General features: G+C 40.9%; 1 protein-coding gene across 9 annotated transcripts in view; it reads right to left on the bottom strand.

Moving 5' to 3' along the window:
• Positions 1–26816, bottom strand: part of PHKB (phosphorylase kinase regulatory subunit beta) — a 99964-nt gene that overhangs the window by 45368 nt on the left and 27780 nt on the right. For all 9 annotated transcript variants that reach the window (XM_078380445.1, XM_078380446.1, XM_072980974.2 and 6 more), the window contains 6 exons: positions 23069–23184; positions 14131–14194; positions 8079–8174; positions 5047–5244; positions 2385–2442; positions 615–692 (listed from right to left, as the gene is read on the bottom strand). In XM_078380445.1, the coding sequence (XP_078236571.1) occupies positions 615–692; positions 2385–2442; positions 5047–5244; positions 8079–8174; positions 14131–14194; positions 23069–23184 (610 nt within the window). The remainder of the gene's footprint in view (positions 1–614; positions 693–2384; positions 2443–5046; positions 5245–8078; positions 8175–14130; positions 14195–23068; positions 23185–26816) is intronic.

The raw sequence follows: 26816 nt of genomic DNA, 5'->3' as shown, positions 1-26816 counted from the left end.
CAGAGGCGCCCATCTCTGCTGTTGACTAGTCTAGGACTTTCCAAAAGAAAGGAGATGCAGAGTAAGATCTCAATGATGTCCACAGCTAATTTATTTTGTGATTTCCTTAGCTCAGAACGTACCATACTGTACTCCAAATGCTAGTCTCATGGCTAAGTGGTTCACACTAAAATGGGAATTAAATGCTTAAGGAAAACCTCCAGAGTTCAAAAATCTATATGTAGGTATGTGCGTATATAGACAGACAGGCAGACAGATAAGAGTCCGACTTCTCCAATTTCTGCCAGAACCTCTCTCACCAACAAATACTGTCAATAACAAGAGAGAGGATGGTAACAAGGAACGAGGTCCTACGCAAACCTCACAGTTAACCTATCAGCATTTCATTCACCAGATAATGGACTCCATTTTATGATGAGCCATATTTTACTGGAGAAATGAATTAAATTTTATGTTCACACTTGGCCTGGAGCTCTCCTCGTGTAAGTACACGTTTTTTTTTCCCTTTAAGATTTGGTCTGCACTTGCCAGAGTTGTCTGCAACCTGCTGTAGGACTTCTCCCTCCCTAGTCTGTCTAGTTCACAGCTTGCTAGCAGTACCTACTGTACAATACCTTCGGCGGTCTGCTGCAGTATCGGCTCCAGAAGCTCCTGATATTCCTTAACTTGTTCAGTGTTACCTCTGAAGACTCCTAAAAGCAAAGGGTTGAGACTGGATTAACAAAAGCCGTGCCCCTTACTTGAATGGTTTTACTGCTTAGATACATACCAGCCCATGTAAACGTGTGAGCCACAAAAAAATAATAATAGCGGTGGCCCTTCCCTGTAGGAACACTAGTGGGTTTCATTCAGATGTGAACCAGCTTAAGCAGTCTATAACTCAGAGGGCCTCCTCCCTCCCTCAGACCATTCTTTGAAAGTTCATCACTCTCTGGGTGAACAAAGAAGTTTACCACAAGGTCTATACTTAGGAATTCCCTTTATCTTTTTTAAACCCTTTATCAACATAAAAAGGTAGCAGCCTTTTTTGTTCATTGTTGATCAAATGAAGAATTCATGCTAGCAATTATTATTTTGCTCAAAGTGCCAAGACATCTTGCTCCTCTCAATAGAAGAGAAACTTACTTACTTACAAAGTTTTTAGCCTGCCTTTCTCCTTAAAAAGAACCCAAGGCAGCTTACATCAGTAGAAGACAATATTTAAAGGCTAAAAACAGTAAGTATATAAATATTACTTAATATGATGTGAATCTTCTTATAAAGAAACAGGAAAAGAGAGATTAGAAATCTCAGTTACAACAAAACAAAATTTATAGTCAGCATTGTATTTGGTGCTGGGAAGGGAAAGGGAGTATTTGATAGCTCTCAAAAGCCAATTCATCAAATGACGAAGGAAATGATTTCATGCTGTCCTGCTGCAGAAATGCTATGAAAAATTATCATCATTTTCTCATCTCTTAGCATCTAAAATGAGGGCAAAGAGATCTCGGAGAGATTTATGTATGAAAAATAGGAAGAAAATCCCACATATCAATCACTAAAATGACATAAAATTTCCTCAGGAACTCAAATGCCAACATTCCCACTGTGCAATCTTAAGGCTTCATGTCACAAAAAACACTGCAGAATTTTATGAAATTGTGGACCAACGAAAAAGCAAGACCGGACTCATGGCTTCTTAGCACACAGAACCCGCCACCATCACCGCCATCTTAGAACTGCAGAACTGGAAGGGACGGGACCCTATGGATCATCCGTTTGCTGAGTTGATTGGCGGAAGATTCACAGTGGAGGAAAGTTTTCCACAGAATTCAAAACTGACATGCTGGCACCTATGTCTCAGCAGGCCTGTACAGGATTCTGCCCCTAGCGTAATACGGAAGCCAGCACAGTGGCTAAAGCAGTCTGGAGTCCTCTCTCTTCAACTCCCCAATCAGCAACAAAACTCACTGGGTGGATCAGTCGCACTCCTCTCCACGTGACCCGCTTTGCAAAGTCATTGTGAAAATAAAGTGGGGAGCGGAGAGCTACGCAGGCCAGTGTAGGGAAAGAAATGTCACAAATGGAGAGATAAGAAAGATGAGTCAACGGAAGTGTTTGCTGCAACAGGACGGAGGAGAGGTTTTCAACAGTTTCCAAACCTTAAATAAATTAAACACACTGTTCTTAGCTTTAAGCCAAACGCTGTAAAGCTCATCACAAAAAATCTGTTAATTCTACAAGCACTGAAATTACTCCATTCATTTTACTTCGGCGGCAGAATCGTCACTGGAAAGTTTGGCATAAGCAGATTACAGTCTTCCCTCTTGGATTCCCGAAGTTATTTTGTTGCTGCATTTCACAACTCATCCTTTGACAGAATAAGAACGCCAAGTCATACTTACCATCTATCATCATGAAAATGAAAAAGAGCGGAAACTCGCACTCAATCCCATCAAAGAGCTAGAAATAAAATTAAAAGAGGGCAATTGAAAAGGCAGGCAGAAATTTTATTAACAGAAACACATTCCAATATCGTACTGTACTCTCAAAGACGTGGAAGACAAACATGAAGACAAATTATCTTTTTAAATGCAACCACTTTTTTGGAGAAAAAAAAAGGGGGGGGGGAGAGAAATATTTATCTTGTTCCATAAAGATCTGCAATACTTTTAAAGTGTCATGCCACCGTTTTATGCCCAGAATGCATCACTCCATTTTTCTTCCCCAGCAAGGAAATTTTCATTTAAATTAAAAAAGAAGAAAATGAAAGTATCTGAAGGGAAAATGGGGGGGGGGTGCTTCCTTCAGACAACATTTAACGGTGAGTGTTAATAGTCAGCAGCACATTGTGATCTGATTATTAATATACTCCAGCCTGTAGTCAGCTGTGAAATTAAATAAAATGATAAATAATGTTGCAATTTGTTAGGGGAAACAAACTGTGTGTTGAGTTTGAAATGTAAGCACATTTACCTCTGAACAAATCAATCAGGGAGAAAAGTGCTGAGGCAAGGCTCTCTGTTGTGAACGTCTAAACCACCACAACAAGCAAGGGCTCCTTCATAAAATGGATTGCAAGGAAGTGCCAAAGCTAATGGCTCATCTGATGGGCTGATTTCCTCACCCCTCCCTCTGTACAAGAAACCAGTGGAAGCTTCTTTTCAGTTCTGGAAGAATCTGAAGCAGCAACGTTAGAAGAACAGGGTTCAAAGTAGAGATGGGCACACATTGTTTCGTGCTGGGTCATCCTAGGTTGTTGGTGTGTTCTCTTCTCCCTCCCACTTCCAGCTGTCTCCCCAACTCACAAGTCAGCACACGCTGCTCAGTTCCCTCCTCGTCATACGATCTTCCAGTCCCAGCAGTAGCAAGGACTTCCTTTCTCCTCCTCCTCCAGCAGCTGCCCACTCAGATGAGGAGGCAGAGCAGGGATTCCTGCAGAGCTGCCTTTGAGCGGGCGGCTGCTGGAGGAGAGAGAAGGGAAGTCTGTGTTCCTGCCGAGACTGGGAGATCATGCAATGAGGGTGAATTGAGCAGCGTGCATCAGCTTGTGTGTAGGGAAGCAGGAAGGTGGTAGGAGAAGGGAACACGCGGCACATGGGGTGCTGTGCTAAGAACTTAGGATAACCCAGCACAAAGCAGGTCGTGCCCATCTCTAGTTTAAAGAGCACTGACAATTTTGCCTCTCACCACAGATTTGAACTAAATCAAATCCAGAGCTTGGCATTGTTATTTTCAGTATGACAACTCCCCAAATCTCCTTGCCAGTGTAGTGGGAGTTTCTGCCCCAAAAGATGTCTAGCAAAATCAACTGTGCAAATAATTAAGTCACGTTTAACTAAATACTGTATAAGTTAGAGGGTGTGTATCTTAGATGGGCAAAGTACAGCTCTCCAGATGTTGGACCCAAGATTAGATTCAAGATAGTCTAGTCTACTGTAGAAGCCCAAGGTGTTGGAAGCTTTCAAAGAGATCTTGGGTGGCTATCTGGTGGGGATAGCTCAGCTGTGATTTTTCTGCATTGGCAGGAAATTGTCCTAGATGAATTTCTGGGTCCCAGCTCTGCACTTCTACGATTCTTTGCACCACACTGAGTCAGACATCTCTGTATGTTTTTTTACGATTGTCTATGGCCCTACATGGTCTCAATCTTCCAAGTTCTACTATTTGAAACCCTTTAACTCGAGAGTCTATGGTCTCTCTCTCCTTCTTGTGCGTAAATCTCTCATGCTGACCCTTCTCTGCTTCCTGGCTGCCCATTCACAGGCTCAAAGGCCAAATTTATTTTGATGAGTTCAGGTGAGTGAGCACACATTTGCATAGCTCCTTCTTGATCCCTAAATTATGGTTGCCATTATTTCATCTGCGGAAACCCTTACATTCCATTGAGCCTACATAATCTGGAAACCTTTGAAATACACTGATTCAAATAAATTGGAAGACACTGAAAACTATAGAATTCCAGAACTATGGTTTAGAAGGAACCTTAATAGTATCAACTTTGACTTTTTCTGCTGTTAGAAAATCATGTACAGTAGGAATACTACTAATGGATTGTCTAGTTACTTCCATTATTGTCGACTTCTCCAAAAATTTGTGTGGCAAAGCAATACAGAAAGGCACTGAGATCAGAATACAGAAATGTCAATATTTTCCCTATACAGTATTCACTCTTTTAAAAAAATCTATTTTCTGACCTGTTGGAAACTTTGGACAATGACAGATCAGAAAACAATCTAATCATGAGTATGTAATATTAGAATTTTTTGCTTGATGCAGGCATTGAAAAATATAACTGTCATCTTTTACTAAAATAAATCCAGAATACATAGGAAGTGCTGATACAATCTGCAGTGAAGCATGCACAATCATGTCATAATACAGGTAATTAGAAATTAGAAACTGACATTGAGAGTCAAGATAATTAGCAGTGTAAAAATTATTTAGATTGGCAAAACCCACATTTTTCGCCTTGTAATCATAAGAAACATATGTCAACAACAAATCCTACACACAGGCACCGATCTAACACTTATGTGCACATCAATACCTTCTTGGGAACTGTACCTTAATTTCTGCCGGCTTGTAGTACTGCCGATTTTTGTCCTCTAGTGCAGTTCTATAGCCATCTCTGAGAAATCGCTTGAACCCATATTTGCCTTGTAGCTTCCTAACTACCTTGTCAATGGTTTGGCTGTACAAGGCCTCATCATCCACAGCAAAGGCAGGGTAGCTAATGCAGGGCAGCAGAGCAGCATCAGTATTCTAGGGAAAGAATCTCAGTGTAAATCTTGGAGGATAAGAGAAAAGTAAGAAGACCATAGAACAGGAATCCAGCTGCTGCTTATCATTAGTATGTATTGAGTACATTATGCTGTTTTCATACCTACGATACATACTAAGACCCCCTAGCCCAGGAGCTTGGCTGCTCCTAAATGACTATGGTAGTGCAGTCTTCTTCTTACTTCAGTGTTAGGGGCTGCTTCTGTGGGGAATGACAACATGTGCACAGGACTGAAGCCAAAATATGGAAACTTCTTTGCATGCAGACTCCATGTATACTTTGGGGAATAAAACACTGCTTGGATTACATCCCTTTGAACTGGATCAACTCATCAGTTTCCGTTTAATCAATAGCACAGATGGCCCAACTCTCTGAAACTGTGCCCAGTCAATTTATTAAACAAAACAAAATGAATACTGTTTACAATGAACACTGACACAATATAAAATACAAACAATACACGGTTTGTCTTGTTCTCTTTTTTTTAATAGGAGAGCAAGACAGGAAAAGAGAAACAGAGAGAAAGAGAGAGAGAATGGGAGAACATGAAAAGATGGATAAAAACATATTCTGATATATAGCAACAGAGCACTGCAGTCTTCATTCCTACATCTTTTGGGGAAATGCATTGTGTTTGCAGCATGCTAGAGAGGAAAAATATAAACAACACAACTATCAGTTGTTTTAATCATCTATTAAAAAAATTAAAATTCTATTTTTTCCCCATCAGACAACAGTAACAGTGAAGATTAATGGGTTGCTTAAATTGTAGAAATGCTACTAGATTCAGGAAGAATGAAAGAGGCATCGTGCCATGACTGTTAATTTTAAGACAAAGCAATGGCGCTCACTGTGAGGCTAATGGAATGTACCCGAATGCTAAAATAGCACTCTTGATTAAAAGTATCTTAACAACATACTAGCTTGGCCTCTCAGCCAGCCCTACTCTATAAAAAAGAAGAATCTAAAACGGCACTTGTAAATTACAAACCCAAAAGATAGCTTGATGTATACTTCGATCTATATTTGATCTGTTATGGCTACACACCTATATAAGTAATTTAAAAGTTCCACTCCAAGCAGAGTGAAGTTATTTCTTGCTACATTAATGACTATAGAATAATGTAGCCAAGGAACTGCTGGATAGCTCAGTGGTTGAGGTCTCTGGCTGCAGAGGCCAGCAGTTGGCAGTTCGATTCTCCACAGTGCCTTCCTGACAGGAGCTGGACTTAATGATCCATAGGATCCGTTCCAGCTCTGCAGTTCTAATGCTCAGAGAGCAAAGAAAAATAAATAAAAGCTGTGTCTTCCACTTACACGGCTTAGAAACAATGCATATAATCCATTCAGTTCTGGAAGTCACGCTGCAAATAGGTCATGAGCACAGGAATTCAACCTGATTTGTAATCCATATACATTTTCATGATTTCTGCAACTGCCAACAATAGTTGGTATGTATTGTTGTTTGGAAACTGTTACCTTCGAATGCAAGAAATTTAAGTTGGGGCAGAGTGGAGAACACTGACAAAAAGAATTAAAAACATGAACATTTGGGGGGTGGGGGAGATCATACTCCTGCCCTACATTTTATTTTTAACCATGTTGCTTTCACAACACATTTCTCCTATTACGAGAGCTAGAGATTTTCTCTTGAAAATTAAACCACAGCATCGGGCTTCTCCGTATTTTTATTCTCTGCACAAGAGCTATGCCATCCAGCTTTTGTCCTGAATATAAAGGTAAAGGTTCCCCTTGACATTTAATCCAGTTGTGTCTGACTCTAGGGCGCAGTGCACATCCCCGTTTCCAAGCCATAGACCCAGCATTTGTCCAAAGACAGTTTCTGTGGTCACGTGGCCAGCACGACTAGACATGGAATGCCATGACCTTCCCACCAAGGTGGTCCCTATTTATCTACTGGCATTTTTACATGCTTTCAAACTGCTATGTCCTGAATATAGGTTTATGCTAATATATTACTGCAAACCAATGCCCTGGAACTTGTCATATACTTGTTTCGATCCAGCAGAGCAAATGTGCAAATTATTGGGTGCAAATTGTTTGCAGGACTAAAAAAAGAGCACACAGGTTGAGGACACCATCCATGGAGAATTACTTTGAACAGGATACACATTTTGATGTGCATCTGGAAGCCCGTTCTCTGTGTACTCTCATGAAACTAGTTTTACCTTGCCTCTTGTTTTAATGTCCTGCCAGAGCTGCCTTACCCTTGTCTACGTTAGCCTCGAGAACTACAAGAGTGAGTTGGAAGAAAAAGAGCAGACCAGTCAAGCTTCCAAGATGGACACAAACATTATCAGACACCTTTTTTTCAAAAGCCAAAGGAGGCATGACATGGCAAAGACGGTCATGGCAAGCACGTGACTCCTGTCCCGCAGTCATGCTCCATTCAAACGTTTTGCAACATTTCAAAACGCTATCTAGATCTGGAAATCATCCAGCGCTATCATAAATTCAGTGAGATTATTGTGGGCGAGTCTAACCCCAACAGACTGTGATGGATCAGAATATTGAATATAACGTGCAGTGATGCTGGAGACAAAACATCACCCATTCCAGGCTGAAAAGAATATTGCTTCTCCCCTGGATACAAAAAGAGAGATCTATCACAATAATCCCCCCCCCCAAAAAAGGCCTCACTGAACATTGGTATTTAAAGAACAAATTCTATTTCCTTCCTAATCAACAAACGTAGACTCTTTATGTAAAAGGATATTACAAGGGAATTACAGCTGATAACTAATTTCCAGTTTCTTTTCTCCATGTTCTGTCAACACAATCGTGTCTTACTTACATGAGACCGTGATTCTCGAGGAAGCAATGAATAAAGGGTTTGTCTGTTCCGGTTGTGGGCATCGAGGTCTACAAATATGACAGACCATGAGCAACCCTGAAAAAAGAGCAGAAAATTAATAATACATAGGATATGCCCAGTAATGCCTAGAGTAGCAATAATCAATTGCTGTCATTCTAGACATCCTATTTATTTATTTATTTATTTATTTATTTATTTATTTATTTATTTATTTATTTAAAATATTTAATTTAAATCTCCTTGAATACTAAAATTACCACTTGCAATCACAAACCATTAGTGCCAAACAGATGGTGGTATGTTCCCCCGCAAAAAAAAAACCCGACATACGTCATATTATATGGACTTACAATCCAGGTTTTCGATACAGTTGACCATTCCTAAAAGCGCAATCATCATTTGCTCCTTAAGCAAATCAACAAAAGCTACTTTCCAGCTACTGCAAGAATCACAAAAAGCTTTAATTCCCAGTTGCTGTGGTATCATTTTTCTTTCTTTCTTGTGCAACGAAAAAAAACAACAACTCCACAATATTTCAAAGCCAAACGTAGGTCAATAACCACAGATTGATTTAAGATGTGCAATTATGCCATCCTGCTCCTCAACACAGGCTGAAATTGCTCTTAAAGAGGTCTACATTCATTTGCACCGTTTCAAGGGTATGATCACTGAAGATGTAGAAAACGGGTGCTTCAAATCCTAATTGCGCCGTTTGAGGCAACTGCTTTGAGGTAAGTAAAAAAAAACCCACAGGAAGAGAATAATAGCTAATTAATTCAGATTCAGGAGGGAAAAAAAGTAAGAGTCTAAAAATAAAGAAACAAAGTCAAGCTGGGAACTACAAGGACCTGTTCTCACTCAACGAGCTCCTGTGCATCAATACACACGAGGGCATCTTATTGTTCCTTCCAGCAGCAGCCTCTTCTGCCTAAGAGAAGGCTACGGTGTAGACCACGGCTTCGGAAGCCACTCTTAGAAAAAGCAGAAGGTTGTCACTGGAAGGAGGAAACAGAGGCCAGCCAAAGTTGTTGTCTTTAAAAACAACAACAACACGGGCAAGCACAGCTAGAGTATAGACAACCCATGCAGGAGAGGGTGACCAAGATGGCAAAAGGTCTGGATGCAGAATGTTTGAGCGAGTTGGGTATGTTCAGCCTGTGGATGAGATGATTGAGACAACCCTCTTCGAACGTATGAAGGGTTGCCGAAAGCAAGATGGAGCACGACTGTTGTCTGCAGCTCTGTACATTAGAACATTCTGACTGAACATTAGGAAGAACTTCCTGATGGCCAACAGTGAATGGATTACCTTGGAAGACGGTAGACTCTCCCTCCTTGGAGGCATTTGAAGAGAATTCAGAAGGCCATCTGTTAAGAAAGCTCTAACTGTGGCTTTCCTTGGAAGCCTCTTCCAACTTCTCCGCTTTATGGTACAGACCCCACAATGCCTATGGTTCTTTGACTCAATGGGCCATCTGAATGCCTGGAAGCTTCCTCTATTCCTAAATTACAGCCTGGTTTTAGCTGGGTCTACTTTCAGGTAAGTGGCATACAGCTGTACTCTTTAATTCCTTCATTTTGTTGTTAGGATCTTTTCTTGCTTAAGGCTGTTTACAAAAGGAGAGTACAGAAAATATGACAACATACAATGCCAAATGATGGCCCCCAACAGACAGCCCTGTCTGTTCCAACCAACAAATGGAATGAGAATAATGGACTGACAGTAGATCAAAAAGACTGTTAGCAACAAATTAGAAACCAGCAGGGGAGGCCACGGGCTGGGCCAGGACCTTTCCTTCTCATGTGCCAATTTATTCTGCACTGCAGAATATTTTGCTTTTTGAACAATGAAGCAGGCAAAAGTGGCAATTTCCCACAGCCAGCCCTACCATCTCATTCCATGATTGCCCTATTTCTGCTTCACATGTTGACTCCTCCACTTTTCAGGATAATTAAATACATCTGAACAAGCAAGAATGTGGTCTTATTTGAAGCCCCTACACTTTCTTTCCTCTCCTAAAGCAATTTTTTCCTCCCCCCCCACTCGTTTTTCTTCACAACCAGCGTTTAAGTCAAGCGTTGGGAAGTCCGCTAGATATTTCTGCCACATTTTAAACAGAACGAACGGGCAAGCAATAAAATGTGGACGCCTACCTTCAACTAGAAGCCGCTCTGCTGCTGTTTAGAATTCCTGCCTGCCACCCACAGTCCAGTCATCCCCCAAAAATACTTAGGAGGTCACAAAAGGGCGATTCACAAACTCATCGCTAGTCTTGCCCCTGATACGGTCAGCCTTACTGGGATATTTCAGGGGAGATTTTGCCCAAGATTTTAGGATTTTAAAAAAAAAAAACTAAAGCCAATTACTGCAAACCTCAGTATTTTCCTGATCATGCCAATACTTTCTTCCTGTTTCTCCGTGGTATCACTCTGGCTCAACTTCTATCAGCATTCACTAGATAGCTTTAGTATTAGGAGTGATGAGTGCAGATTAAACTTAATGAGGACACACTAATGGAAAATGAAAGCACTGAATTTATAGCTAAACTATTTTCAATAGAGTGGTTCTGTTTGCTTGCAGTTTTCAGGATGCTGGGATAGGGCATGATTCAGTGACCTCTAACTACATGCCTGAACATTGCAAATCTCCATCAGATCAGTTGCTGGGGCAACCATGAAAAACTGGAGAAACTGTCCTGGGCTGGTGGCCCGGATCTGTTGCCAAGGCAACAGAAAACACACTTGAGTACCACTGAGGAGTACTGAAAGAAGAACATGCATGAAGAAACCAGACGCAGCATGAAATCGTGTGGAGAACAGAGGGGAGGCCATACAAAGCGCAGAGAGAGTATCTCTTACCCTTAAATAAATGGAAAAGTGCCTTCGATAGATCATCAATCAATGGCAATCAATGGAATAATCTTTTGTAGAATATAGCCTATTTCTTTAGATGCAGGACTCTGGATAGGCTGTATCAGGACAGATCCTTGGAAGAAGTTCCTGCATCAGTTTGGGTGCCTAAAGCCCTCCCTGTCCCATCTTGTAAGTTGTACACTTAGCTCTCCCTCCCCATCTCCCCAGTAATAGCCTCGAGCTTTGATTTTGCGAAGCTGGAATTTTAGAAGCCTCAGGAAAGAAGATGTACACTTGAGCCAGAGGGTTTCTCTGCAGAAACTCCCAGCAGCAAAGATAACAGCCAACAGATCACCATGTGACTTTCTGGCAGTGTCCCACATAGCCTCTGATGAATCCTAACCACCTTCAAGAAAGCAACACCTCAAGAAAAAAAAAAGAGTTCTCACACTCGGAAATTTACAACACAAAAAATGACTCCACAAGACACTGTCATGTCTACATGTGTGTATACAATTCTTGCCCGAACAAGCAGCGTGCATAATATTTGGTGGCCAGCTAGCCTAAGTCAACCATTTTCCAGATCTGTATTTTAAAGCAAAGCAGTTGTGTAGCTATGGAAAGAGGGCGGGAAGTAAGCAGGATGAAGGCTACTGTCTCAAAGCCAAGCAGAGCTTATTTGCAAAAGAAGAAGCTGCTTGGATGAGGAGCGAAATGTTTCAGCCTAATAAGAAAGAAGTCCAGTTGCCATGACTCAACTTCCAGATAACCTTACCTGGAGGACTGAGAATCTTCAGAGATATAAGCTTCCAAATTGTTCAGATTAATGCACTGTGAAAATAGCATGGAAAAAGGAATTCCCCACCCCACCCACCCCTTGTTAGGTGCTCAAACTTTGTGCTCACAATAAAAGAGCCATTAAAAAGTTGGCTAAATTCTTTAAAATGTCTTAAGTTCTCAAATAAGCAAGTCTCCTCCTCTGCATGTCTTGTGCCAGTGGAGTCCCTGGGTGAAATAAAGATGACATTATTTTCACAGAAGGAATCATCTACTGATTGTACGTATCTTAAGTCTTAGAATGTAGCTTCTCCCTAGCAAACTCTCAGCTACTTATTTGAAGCTTTTGGACTTTTTCTGATTTGTGAGTGAAAACAGGCCATTTCATGTGGAAACCCTAGCATTTAATATGATACCAGAATCCTACTGGGATTTGAATAGGTTCCTGTAACTTGCCAAGGCTACTTGCAACTAACTGACAAGGTGCTGTAACATGTCTCAGTTAGGTATCGGGTTACGTGCCTCATTGCGTGACCAAAAATTGCACCACTCCCTTATCAATTAGTCACAATTAGCCTTAGCAAGTCACACAAACCTTATGTGAACACCGACAGGATTCTGGCCATTGTCTGTTCATTGCTCTTTAGAGAATCGGTTTTTAGCAGAAACATGCAAAGGTAGCGAAAACTGGGTTTTAGATGGTGCAAATAAAAATGTAGATGTCTCAACAGAAGGTGTTCTGCTTTTAGAAAGCAGGCGCACTGATAATTTGAGAAATGCACATAAAATAGAACAGCATACATTCGGAATAGCAATTTGAGGCCCTGTGGCCAAAGTTATATCCCTGCAGAGAAAAGGGACATCCAGACCCTGCTTGATCACCAACCGCTGGTGTGGAAGACGCAGGAGAAAGTAAAGCAAGGAAAATCATTTCATTTTGGCCTTTCTCTCCCACATATACACACTAACAGCAACATGGCAGAATGGAATGGTCAGAAGTTTCAGGACAGACAGATATTATTGGGCAAAAACATGTTTGGCTTCCTAAAGAGAAATCAACCTCAAGCATCTTGAGACACGTCTCTTCCATCCAAGGATTCTGGTTGGAAGCGCTCCAGTTCTTACACTCCTAATTCTCTTTTTTGGCCCACACCAAAGAGAAACAGCAGAGACAACACAACGGTCATGGCCGGGCAAACCGATGAACTTGGATGGGTCCATCTTTGGATACAACTGTTATAAGAGCCTGGAACAAATAGCTATGCAGGCTACAATTCACAGAATCCTCATCTAGGCTGGCCGTGCAATTCCGGGTGCCAGAAATCGGCAAGAAATAGACAAAAAATCGGGCCTTCTCGGCAGTGGCTCCTTGCCTCTGGAACAATCTCCCTCCTGAGATTCGCGGGTCTCCCTCGCTGGGTATCTTTAAGAAACAATTGAAGACATGGATGTTTGGGCAGGCCTTTCCATCATATTCCTCTTGACCTCCTTCTTCCCTCTTTACTGTTTCTGTTTTGCACTCTATGTAATGTATTGTAGTGTTTTTACTAATTAGAATTGCTTTTTTATATTGTTACTGTATTTTATTGTTGTTAGCCGCCTAGAGTGGTCCTCACCGACCAGATAGGCGGGGTATAAATTAAATAAATAAATAAATAAATAAATCCAAAAGATAAAAGTTTCCAAGCTCTGTCAGCTTCTGTTTTCTGCCTTCTACCTTTCCCCGAAAACGGCTTTCCTGACCAGGGCTATAGAAAATACACGCAAAGCATTAGAACAACCAGCTTGTTCTTGTTATCTTTTTTTTTTTTAGAGGACACAACACACGGAGCTTAAGACAAAGCTGTTTTGTGATAACAAAGAAAAGGGCACACATGCCAGAACAGGGCAACACAACCGATGAAAAACCCTGCTACGTGAGCGATCCCAAATGGCCTGAGGGTGAAAGGTGGAGAACCCATAATGAGGCTGATAAAAGCAACTGGTGAAGCTCCATATCAGAGACAGAAAACATAAGAGGAGAATATATTTGTATGAGCAACTGCAGTTGTTTAATGTCTTGATCAAACAGACTAGAGAAAAGCAGGAGATAGTTCTGTATATTTTAGTTTCTCACAGGAGTTAAATAAAATGGCTAGAGGGAAAAGGCAATGACTGTGAACTGGGGAAAGAGCTGATTTTGTTAGACTATGCATCTCATACCCAAAGTGGCAAGACTTAATTTTCTAGTCCACGTCTTTTATTTTTTATTTTTTTAAAGAAAGAAACAAGGCTTGGAGACAGAACAGACTTTACCATATGGATGTTAAATGTCCTTTGATCTGCAATGAAAGCAATTCACTGAAGAACAAGCAGTTAATTAAAAATGGGGAATGAACAAATACTTAAATATTTTTACTACCTGATTGCCGAAGAGGTTGAATCCGTTAATTGCTTCGAGGGCTGCTTTTGCTAATCCAACGGAGCTGCCAAAGGAAGAAAAGAAAAAGAGAAATGTGTTTTTCTGCAAGTGTAGGAATAAGATCCGCTGAAGGCTAGCTTGTACGATAGATTACTTTTGGCTCAAGGTTTTGGGGATGGGGGCAATAAAGTTAAATGAATATACAGTATACTTATTTTATCATTTTTCAACCATTTACCTTCAAAGGTCATTGGCCATTGGCACTTTTTGACACGCTTTGCTTTGGGTACATCTAGCGCTGTAGATTCAAAGAGGCCCTTGAGTAGGCACCGAGAGCAGGACAACGTCAGTGCCTTGCGTATTTCTCTTTCAAGCAGCTTGAGGGGAAAAGTGTGTGGGTTTTTTCCCGAATATTAAACTCAACAAAACTTTGTCCTCATTAATCAACAGACATGGCTTTTTGCAAGAGAAGAGGCACAAAATGGTAAGGCTTCCCCCCCCCCAAGGAACTTATAGTCAGAATTTTAAGAGTGGGGGCAAGAGCAGAAGGGATGGTAAGGCTAACACCTATTCAGTCTTCAGGTGAGGACAAAGGACACCTGTCTAAAACCAACTGCCATCCTCACCTAGAACAGGCCCACTGACTCATCATTTGATGGCATATGAATTTTTTATTATTATTATTATTAATCCACAGTGTTGCTGTAAATGAGAAACGACTTAACACAACACCAATAATGTGTTGTTGACTGAAAGAGAAAGTTTGGTGTGGACTGAAAGACAAACCCTTTAAGTCTCTTTCATGACACCTCCTTCCTCGCCTGTTGTGCGCCTTTGATATTTAAAGGCCTTTAATTATTTTAAAAACCTTCACAAGCCTTTTGTTATTTAAGCAGACAGCGGCTATCAAGCCAATGTAAAGGCTGATATACAAATATTCTGGCATTAATTAAAAGGATAGAAGGAATTAAATGTAATCTTTGACTTCATTTTCATTCTTTAAATGGCAGATAGGTAGGTAAAAGATTGTTTATAAAAGAGAAAACATCATAAAAGTAGTCCACTGGCCAACTGGGAAACTGGCCCCCAACCCCTTTGTAAATTGCCCATTCCTGCGAACAGGGCTGCTCCTGTCAAGCGGCTTCCTCTCCATACGGGAGTGGCTCTTTTAGCAGAATGACGGTTTCTTGTACGACTATGGGAGCCCGCATGGCGATTTACCATACTCCCCTGGCATCAAGAGAGTGCTACGGAAGACAGGCAAGCAGGCAAGGGACTAGTGGAAGCAGAAATGCAAACTTCGGAGGTAAGTATGGGCACAATTTGATCCAACATCACACTGGAGTCACACTATTTGCTGAGAAAGACTGATCATGGAGGTTTGAACACTGCTGGCCCAGCTTAAACGAGTAAGCCATTAGTCTCCCTTTTGATAAACACATAAGATAAACCTACAGAGAGTATCTGTTTTATGAACCGAACAGTACCAGCTGTGTCCACGAAATTAAATTCCAAAAAAAAACCTGTTAGAAGGTGGATGGATGATTGGCTATGTGTTAATTATTCAGGCAGTAACTGCAAATGCTCTTTTTCTTAACTCTGTGCTTTTTGCAAAAGCTCGGAAACCAAGAGAGAGGATCACAGGAGCTGAGAGAAAGTGAACCTCAGTTACAGACCACATGCTTTGCATGCAGAGGGTCCTCAGAAGGTGTCTTTCCTTTAGGAGGTATCAAGCAAAAAGGCTGGAAAGCTCCCTATCTGGTTTTTCAGAAAACGGTTGCTGGTCAGAGTAATAATACCATCCATCTTCTAACGGTATGGGCACCAACAGTCCAACCCAGTATGTGCTTGCTTCATCGGTTCAGAGAGTTTATCGATATGAACAGAACAGACCAAACTGGGATCGGCAACCTGTGATCCTCCAGATATCATTACGCTGGAGTTCTAATTAGACACAGACAATGGAGTCAGGGACCAACAATATTAGAAGGCCACAAGCCATCAATACCTGGACCATGTCAGCGAGCCTCTAGAACAGTGGTGTCGAACTGTGGCCCTCCAGATGTTCTTGGCCTTCAACTCCCAGAAATCCTGGCCAGCAGAGGTGGTGGTGAAGGCTTCTGGCAGTTGAAGTCCAAGAACATCTGGAGGGCCACAGTTCGACACCACTGCTCTAGAAGCCCTGAGTTCGGACACCACCCTCATTTCATCTTTGTGGCCTTAAGATTTGCTTGTTAAACAAACTATAGTTCCTTCTGAAGATTCAAACTAGGTTATCCATTTAACCCAGAGGCCAGTAATTTGTGATTCTCTGGATGTAGCTGAAATGCATCTCTCATGAATCCTTACTAGTATAACCAGCAGTATTGGCCAGTGGGCGTTGCAGTCCAAACTCTGGAGGACTACTCCAAGTTCAAGCTTCAGCTAGTGAATCAGTGAGGATCTGGAACTATAGTTTTGTCTCTGACAAAACAGACCATAATTCTCCAAGATCCAACATAGTGGGGGGTTGGTGTATGAAGAAACTAGTGGCTGTTCGTGCTCTCCTCCCTCTGGTTACAAAATAGGGCAAGGGAAAGACTCTCTTTTTGAAGTGAAAATAGGCTGCTTAGTAACTTGATGTAAAAGATTGTCTAAAAACCCCCTAAGATGCAAATGAAGTGCAGCTTTGGATTGAATCTTGGCCTTGACTATCAACAGTCTGCCCAATTCAGAAAAATTAAAGCCCAATCCATAGCAGAGCCAAATATATTTACGGGTAATAAATAGGAGGTGGAGAAACCAAACAACTTCGGATTAAACGCAAACTTCAGCCTGGGTGACTTTGCTGCAACCACACAGAAAGAACTCTAAGCAAAGACGGATATGGTAACAAACGCCTCGCTGCATGAAGCATATTTATCATAAATATAGCTTCTGTTGGAACATTTTCATTAACAGCTTACCATGAAACATTGATTTAGACTGTTCCTTTATTTCTAACCGTCACGCCAATAGGTTTCAAAGCCTTTCAGAAGCAGTGCCAGGGAAAAGAGGCTTGTGGGGTTTAATTCTAATTGGTTCAACAAGGAAAAGCTGATTAGGTTGGCGAGAAAACTCTGTTCTAAGCAGCTGCCATCAGAGGCTGGTGAAATCCCACTTTTCAATCCCCATCTTCTGCTGATTAGAGGTTATTCTCATCCTGATAATGGATGACCCATTAACAGAAACTGGACTAGCTAGTACTCTGGGTCCCTAGTGGCTAACCACTAAAAAGGAAGAGGTGGGGAAAAGTCTCCAGAGGGTTGATCTCCAGAGCGAGTGTGCCACTGCAGCGATGGGTCTTCAAAGTGCCAACACAACAAAGTGATCCTTTGCATATGTTACATGTGTTGCAAGTACCACACAATTAAACAGCTACCACATTAGGGTGAAAAGCTGAAGTCTGGTCCTTGGTGAACTAGGCGTCTACTTGCAGGGAACGTTTTAAGTTTGGACTTCATGATACACAGATCTCTAAAGAGATGTTTTCTCCTTCATTTTGAAGTGGCCCTTTTCTTTCTCCTACCTAAGGACTCCATCACCTTATCCTGCTGCTTGTACAGACCAGGCTCAGTGCTAAATTAACTATAATAATCATATAATCATCATCATCTGATAATTGCAGAGGTAGAAGGGGATCCGATGAATCATGGGAGTCCAGCTCCTGTCAAGGAGGCATAGCGGGGAACCGAACTCCCAACCGTTGAGCTATCCAACGGTTCACTGTATAAGGCCATCAGCTGGTATCTGTTCCAGACAGATCGAAATAAAGAGGTGGTAAAATGGATTGGACCACTTCAAACAGTAAATGAGAGAGGCTTTTCTGAACGCTTCCCACGTGGCAAGTTGCTACAAGAAAATACGTTGAGAGAAAAGATTCTAGGCTGGGGCATCCCATGGTCTTCCTAGTTTCCGGTTTGTATCTTGCAGAGTCTTTCTTTTACAATGTTCAAGCATGCAAGCCCACACCTGAAACCTCAAGCAGTAGAGATGAGTCTCCAGAATTAGATTGGTTCAGCAAAAAAAAAGGGGGGAGGGTTATTGGAATGGCTGCAGAACTGTGAATTAAGAACCATCCTGTATGCGCAGAAGACAAGGCTTCAGGTAGCTCACATCATAGTAGAAGCAATAAAGTCTCAAGTCCAAGGAAGAGAACACAACACACAAAGGGCTGAAAGAAGCAAAGGCCTTGCTCTTTGAGAGTCACAATAAGACCGTGCTCTTCTCACGGATGCTGTATCTCTGGCTGCTAAGTACAGTATCAGCTAGGTATCCACGTCCCGAATCATAAGTGCAGAGGTATAGAAGGGATGCTAACGTCTACGAGCTTATAGCCTCTGTTTTTACAAAAGCTGCACTAATAGTCTATTTCCAGGCACAATTGTAAATTTCATTTCCAAACCTCAGTTCCAAAACTTTTAAGGTGTCCACTCTGGTGCTCCAGAGATAGGACGAGGTGGGTTCATGTCAAAATCCCTTGGGTGGCTTTGCGTGGAACTCCCCGCCTAGGGAGATTTACTCTGGCTTTCACTCTATTTACCCTCTGACAATTGGCCAAAATATTCATTTTCCAGAAATTGATTTCCTTTCCATGTCAGCAAGTTGTTCTGAACCAATTGTTCAAGGCTGTTTTCATCTGCCGTAGTTGTCTTCAATTGCTTTTACTGTGATGCCGAGCCACCCAAAGCACTGTTCTGCAGGGCAAGTGTGTACGTAGGCTATAAATAACAATGAATTTAAAAAATAAGTCTGATGAAGAACAGAAAGCTGCACTGGATACTAAATTACTCTTCTGTCCAGTCCAGTTTTTTCCCCTTAAAACGCAACAAACAAAACATTCCTAGAAACGTTTTGAAAATAAGAAAGTTTCATGAAAACACAAGACTCCTGCAGGATCTACAGGTATGTACTTTCAACAAATGTGTTGTACCAAGGCGTGATAAACCCATCACTTGGATAATTGGATTATCTGTTAATGGAACTGCTCCTGTCTCTAACGGCACAAATGAATGGTTTTTAAAGAAACAAGATTAGCCAATTGGCACCGTTCCTCTTGTTTAAGACATTAACAGCGGTATAAAAATAAGAAGCAGTCAAAGAAACCAATCAACAACTTCAGTGGCTGCCTTTTGTCTACATGCAGGACATGGATGAAAACGGATATAAAAGCTTGCAACGTCTCTTACAGGTGTAAATATATATTGTTAATGTGAGCTCATATATCAAAAGAATACTGAATAGCTACAGCCAAAAACAAGCTCTATGATTAGGCATTATGCCTGCTGCTGAATTTTGGGTTTTTGATTGATGCCTGCATGATTAGGGAAGGAAAGATGTAAGGGATAAAGCACTCAACGGGTAAATTATGATCCCCTGTCTCTCGGAACATCCTTAACTACAGGATTCGTTGAAGAAATATGTAATCAGAGCTAAAGTTTTCAATATAATGGATTGTAAAATCAACATGGCTACTAGCTGAGGAAGGGGGGAATCTGTTGTCTAGAATCTTAGAAGCAGATCTGGGCTATTCTCCCTCATCGTCTCCTGCTTTGTCTTAAGGTGTGACCAAAAACATATTAAATTTAGATCACTCTGAAAGATCTTGCAGTGCCTTGAGCTCTTTGAAATCTTTTTCAATTGTCTACAATGGCTGCTCCTAACATTGTTCCCATTACGCTGACCCCATCCTAGACACTGACCCATGCTCAAGTTTGTTACATAGATACATCTGGCTCCAGAACTCATCATTCAGACGATGAGGGTTTGATTGCTCAATATTACTGAACTAATTCAGTGATCAAAATCAACATAAAACTTTACTGTAGAAGTAAGGGGATAACAAGGTCTTCTACCAGGCAACAAAAAGACCAGTTTGCAGACAATGTTTCCAAGACACATAAGCAGTCTTGGGGAAACTTAGAAACATCTCTTGCCTATAAATTGTCCTATACAGTATTCACAAACATGTATCTTTATAAAACAAAAGGAATGATGCTTAACAGAGTAAAAAAGAAATCATACGTAGGTGGTGGGGACTGAAAGCGGCATTAAGCAAGCAGCCAGGCAGATGAACAAACAAAATAACTTTAATAGGGACGGACAAGATGACAGCAGCATATTAGCAGCAGAACAAAGGAGAACACGTAGAAGATGCCGGTCCCTTTTTAAGGCTTAAAGTAGAAAGACGCTGCATTCTGGAAACACCATGATTATCAGCAACACAGATGGGAAACGTCAAAAATATTTTTACAGAAGTCTTTGGCAGATGCTTGAAAACAGCTTGATCAAAATGGTTACAAGACAAATGAATATTTCAGGAGCCTGCACACATAGGATTTGGAAAACAGCATGCTTCTAGAAAGATGCTGCAACGCCTGCTTTCACAAAAATCTGTGGCAAATGAGAAATATTGTGTGTGTTCATGTACACACACACACACACAAACACACACACCAGCAACCTTTTCTCAAGAAGGACCCCAAAATAAAGGGTCCAGACTATCAGCAGATTCAAGGCCAACTTCTAAAGGAGTCGAAGTGAAGGGAGGGTTTTTTTTTTGCAACTACTGTATCTATATGGCTCCATATGGCTCTTTTTAAAGTTTTTTTTTTTTAAAGCAACCAGGATTATACCTCAGGTTCAGGTTAATGGGCCCAAATACTATTTTTGAGACTTGGAGAGTGAATTCAGGCTGGACTAATGTCGTATTAAGGGGATTCTAAACCATTCCCTAGAGGCAAGGCTTTTAATGCAAGTCAGCAACTGACTTTTTCATGCATTGATAAAAGGGAAGGTCTGGAGTTTGGATTAAGAGCAAAATGCATGCATGACACCAAGCCAAACTTTGACTCTGCTGTCTGAATGGTTTCTTCCTTCAGTGTACTTCTGAACATTTTAAATTTGGTTTGCAGTATTCTGTTTCCAAAAGACAAACTTCTGGTTTTTGACCTTGACACATGCTCTGATTCTGATGAAAGACTGAACTCTTGACACTAAAAAAAAATATATTGTTCAAGGTCTACAGAAACTGTTCAGTTTACTCACCAACATAATTTTAATGTGAACTAAAGTGACAAAAGGAAACATCTAAAATTAATAGAAGTATTTCCTTTTTATTGCAAGGAGAGGCTTACAAATACATAAAGCTGCACAGCCTCCTACTTGACTCCCTTAATGTTACTGCACAATGAAATAAATGCACTGAGCCAATACAGAACTTATATATATAAAACGCAACTATCACTGTGACTTCTTTTTTAGTCTACAGTATTTGTAAGCTATTTTCCCAGGGAAATTATTACAGTTGTCATCGAAAAGGCCACTGTTCTACTGACTTCATTGCTAATGGAGCACAAACAGAAGTAACATATAATTTCAGAATTTTATTTCAAGAGGGTATGGGTAATAAAAAAATCCAGTTACAAAGATTACTGGTATTTCTAACATCGGAGCAGACCAACCATGGAAGGCTTACATTGCCTTGAAGTCTGCAATGATTCAGCTACATGAACCATTAGATGTACTTGTTCAAACGCTTCTGGAATTAAGACGTACAGCCTGATATTCAGAGTTATATTTAAACCTACAGGGTCAGCAACTTGATAGCTGAGCATGATGGAGCAGGAAAAGGAGACATTTTCAGTCTAGGAAGGAGATATTAACAAGGCAGGATATAAACTATACACACATATACACCCCCATTCCATACCAAAGTAAAATAAATTCTGCACTCCGATGAGACTAAGTAGAGAAATAAACTAACTACATAAGTGGAAATTGTTCATATGCACTGGGCAATCTATGCAATGCTATTTATGCTGTCAGATGCTCCCTTTGAACAGGAAACCATTTTTTTTCCAAATTACTCTCAATTAAGAATGCTTAACTATCTATCTCCCAACAGGGCTTCTGAGGTGCAAAGCATTCACAACTGGCTCATCATTGATTGTTTTATACTCAAACTAACTCTTGTTAGTGTTGTGTAGGAATCTCAACTTATTAACAGAGTTGAGTCGCTTAATGATGTTGCTCTCAGCAATTGAAATATACACAGACCCCCCAAAGCCGCCAAATGCTAGGAAAAATTGGAGGCAGTAGGAAGATCAAATATAAGATGGATTGACTTGGTAAAGGAAGCCTTTACTTTGCAATACCCAAGCAAGGCTGTCATTGTTTGGCTTTTCTGGGGAGTAGTTCATAATGCCTTGAGAGGCAAATGACTTCATTGCACATAGCTGCAACGCAGATGTGTGAAGCATCAGCCTTTAAAGATTTCAACTATGATTTGACCAGGAGAGCACCTTCATGGATTAATGTCTGCATCACAGTGTTAGTTACCCATCAGGTTTTATATTTCCCAAACACTCCAATGCAATTCTTGGCTCAAAAACATACCAAAATATATTTTAAGAAGCAGACTTTGAGAGAATATATAAGGACAAGATGTATCTGAGAGAAAACAAATTTAGAAAGACATCATTAAATGTGAGTTTTCATGCAGACCTTTTTATGCGAAAAATGGAGCAGACTACAGTTATGGATAAGGGAACGTGGTGGCGCTGCGGGCTAAACCGCAGAAGCCTCTGTGCTGCAGGGTCAGAAGACCAAGCAGTCGTAGGATCGAATCCACGCGACGGAGTGAGCGCCTGTCGCTTGTCCCAGCTCCCGCCAACCTAGCGGTTCGAAAGCATGCAAATGCAAGTAGATAAATAGGGACCACCTCGGTGGGAAGGTAACAGCGTTCCGTGTCTAAGTCGCACTGGCCATGTGACCACGGAAGATTGTCTTCGGACAAAACGCTGCCCCCTAGAGTCGAACACAACTGGACAAAAATTGTCAAGGGGAAATTTTACCTTTAACTTACAGTTATGGATGAGCGAACACAAACGAGGAAAAAAGGCAAAGCAACCATCCCTACCTTGAATGCAGTTCAGTGCTACCATTGTTGTATTTGCTTCCTCTTTCCCACACGCCAAAGTCTGGTACACGGTAAGCTCTTTCAACACAAAACACAAGATTCTGTATGAAGGCCACCTAGGAGAAGGGGACAGTGGGAAACAGGTAGAAAAGTGAAGTAAAGCTTGACTGTGGTGGTATTTTTATCCCCTTGTATTTAAAAGAAAGTGTAACATTTGGGAGAGGGCCTTCTCTGTGGCTGCTCCCAGACTCTCGAAGGCCCTCCCAACAGGAGCCAGGCTGGCCCCATCTTTGCTGTCCTTCCGCAAGGAGGCGAAGACTTTTCCCTTTGGGTGATCCTTCCCTCAGTCACTGGCTGCCTGAATGGGTTTTTTAAATGGACTGTTGTGCACGTATTACTGCTTTGAATGTGCTTTTAGTGTTTTTGTTTACTGTGTTTAAGGGTGGCATTTTTTAAAATCTTTTTCGGTCTTTGTATACTTACTGTTCTTAGCTTTAAATACTGTCTTTCAATGACGTAAGCTACCTTGCGTCCTTTTAAAGGAGAAAGACGGGATAAAACCATTTATAAGAAATATATAAATAAATGGTTGATACCTTTCTGTCCAATTCACTCTACTGCTGCTATGGGCCATAAGTCAAGACATATACAGAACAAAAGAGGAATAGACTTATTTTAATTATGGCAGTTTTGCACATCAAGTACTCAGGTGTTATTCCCCTGTACCTTATATGACTCAACAACTAGGACAAATCTTTTTCACCTCTTTCTTAAAAGCATTACAACTTGGAATGTCAGTCTTTTCCATTCCTCTTCTGGTGCAATTCCAATTGAAGGAATAAAATGCAGCACTATGCAATCTCTGTTTTGGGTCCCTCCCTCCCTTCTCTTTCTTCTGCCGTTAGCTATACAGTGGGACAAATCCATGTTCTCATCTTACTTAGTGGTTGTTTCTTTTTTTAACAACTATTTCATACTTAGAAGTAGTCTCTGGTCAGTCCAGGCCCCTACAGAGTTTTTCTAAAAGACCATGTGAATAGTTTCCTTTCAGTTGACAGCCTTTTCTTCCTGTCTTAATTGCTCAATTAGAACAAGCACATCTAATGTTTACAGAAGGAAACTTGAAATATTAGGCCAGAGACCTGCTGTATAAATACCACCACGTATGGGCTCCTGCATATGATCAAAATGTTAGCCTTAAAATAAGGCACCGGCAATAGCCAGCTCTGTTTGCAAGGAGTTAACAAACGTTGGTGTTCCACACAGAGAAACAAACTCCATTAACTTTCCTCAACCATTTAATCTTGCTCAGCATTTTCATCTACTACTGGAGGCAGCTCATTTACCTCCGAGGGAAAAAGAAGTAATAAGGAACTGCTCTGCTGCACTCAATCGGCGCAGCATCCTGCCGAAGTGAATTATCGAAATGTGAATAAAGCAAATAGTAGGGGAAAGGGAGGGGGCGCTCCCAAAGAAGTCTTCAAACATCAAAACAGTGGCATCGGTATTGAAACCAAGCCAATTCAAGCAAAGCCAAAACCAGTTGTGAGTGAGCAGGAAATTCAAAGTGACATAACATCCAACTGGGCAACTGTCTTTATTACTTCTCTAACTGCTGGACTGATTTTCCAACAAGCAAGTGATCTTGTACAGTGGGAGGTACTGGAGTGAAAACTATGTACCAGCCAGTTCCTGATTCAAATCTTATCCTAGCCATAAACTCAGCAGGCAGCATCAGAGGAATCCCTGCCACTCAAGTCCTTATCTTTAAAGGTAATTAACAGTATTTACCTCCTTTCCAAAGTTGTTGCAAGGATGTGAGGATTACTGAGATAATCAGCAGTGTCTGGTGAGGCTGTTTGGCAACAGAGAAGACAGTATTTCTGTCCATATTTTTCAGTGTTGGTGGAAGGTGGACAACAGTCGAGTTAATAACCACCCTGTTACGGACAGCCAATACTGGCAAGGATGAATATACATATACAGTGGTGCCTCGCTTAACGATTACCTCAACAACGAAACCGCTTGACGATGAAGTTTTTGCGATCGCTTTTGAGATCGCAAAATGTTTAGATAGGGAAATTTTGCTTGACGATGATCGGTTCCCTGCTTCGGGAACCGATTTTTCGCTAGACAACTATTTTTAAACAGCTGATCGGCGGCTCTAAAATGGCTGCCTGCTGTGCAAAATGGCTCCCCGCTGTGTTTTAGGATGGATTCCTCGCTTTACAGGCACCAAAATGGCTGCCACTATGGAGGATCTTTGCTGAAAGCTGAGGTATTTAGCCCATTGGAACGCATTGAACCAGTTTCAATGCATTTCAATGGGCTTTTTCGTTTCACTTGATGAGGATTTCACTTAACAGCGATTTCAACGGAACGAGTTATCCTTGTCAAGCGAGGCACCACTGTACTCTGGAAAAATGTTTTGACCAGCCCTGGGTGGAGGACCTCTCTGCATCTCCACCACTGCCCAAAGGTCAAGACATAAACATTTGCTCCCTTTCAAACACCACTGTGGCTGGTGGTGGTTTAAGTCCTAGCAAACTCATTACTGGCCACTGGCAGAGATAGTGTATGTGAAACACTCTGAACAACCAGACCAAGCTATTTTAATAGCACTGGTAATATTATCATCACCTTAAGTATGATCTTTGCCACATGCTTCAGCATAATGACCAGGTTAGATATGGTAAAGGCGATCTACAATTATGACTGCAGTTAGAGATTGTCTGTTGCATGTGTATTCTTTAAATGGATAGCAGCCATCAAGGATGGAAAGCACGCTGAGTTAAACAACTAAAGGAGATTGGCTAGACCCATAGACTTATTATGACTTAATAATAATAACAATAATAATTAAAAAACCCTAAGAAGCTGCTGCTTTTTCAACAACAAAATTTAAAGGTTATCTGTAAACCTGCAATTTACCTATTAAGCCAATCAAACAAGTGGTCATTTTAATCAGGAAATTAACTTGGAGGAAAGTGGTTGGGACTACATTTCGCCTTCATTCCCTGTTGTTGTTGTTTTTATTTTATTTTATTTTTACCAATGGAAGACTGTAATTAAAGAATTCCAACTTCATGTCCAGTTTGGGTTACAGACTTGTTACACATTACTGACTTGCAATGTGTTATTATGATGACTTTGCATTTCAGACGAAGATTCAAAATTAGGAAGTAAAGGCTTAAGAAAAGAAATGAAATGAGATCAGGAATTGTTTGATTTATGGTTATCCCTTAATAGGAAGTTGTGCAGATATGTTTGTGTGCATTTCACACTCGTAGTATATCTAAGGCAAGATTAAGAGCGCCATTCATTATAGCGGTCAGCATCCCTGGTAGTCAATTTTTTTTAAAAAGTGAACAAAGTAAATGCCATAAAATAATGCAAACCTATAATACATAACATCTAATTCCACTAATGCAACCAATATTCCTGTTGAGATGAAAGCTCTTATGGTATTTTGAAAGGCAATATAAAGGAAGTTATTTTTATTTATTATCCAAATCAATTCATGTGGAATTCACAAGGCGCTCCAAGATGAAAACAGCAAGAAAGAAAACAGGCACATTTAAATGACAGGTTGACTAGCCGCCTTCCATGACAACACCATAGATTTTGGGAAAAGACAGGACTATGTCATATTTATTTCCAATTCCTCTTTCCAAATAACTCTGAAAACAGCTCCTACTGAGTTAGATTATTTTATCTTCGCGGCAACTCTGATCAGGAGCTATCTGCC

The sequence above is a fragment of the Pogona vitticeps genome, chromosome 10 (assembly GCF_051106095.1).
Source record: "Pogona vitticeps strain Pit_001003342236 chromosome 10, PviZW2.1, whole genome shotgun sequence".
Lineage (NCBI taxonomy): Eukaryota > Metazoa > Chordata > Lepidosauria > Squamata > Agamidae > Pogona > Pogona vitticeps.
This window is presented reverse-complemented; position numbering and strand designations above follow the sequence as displayed.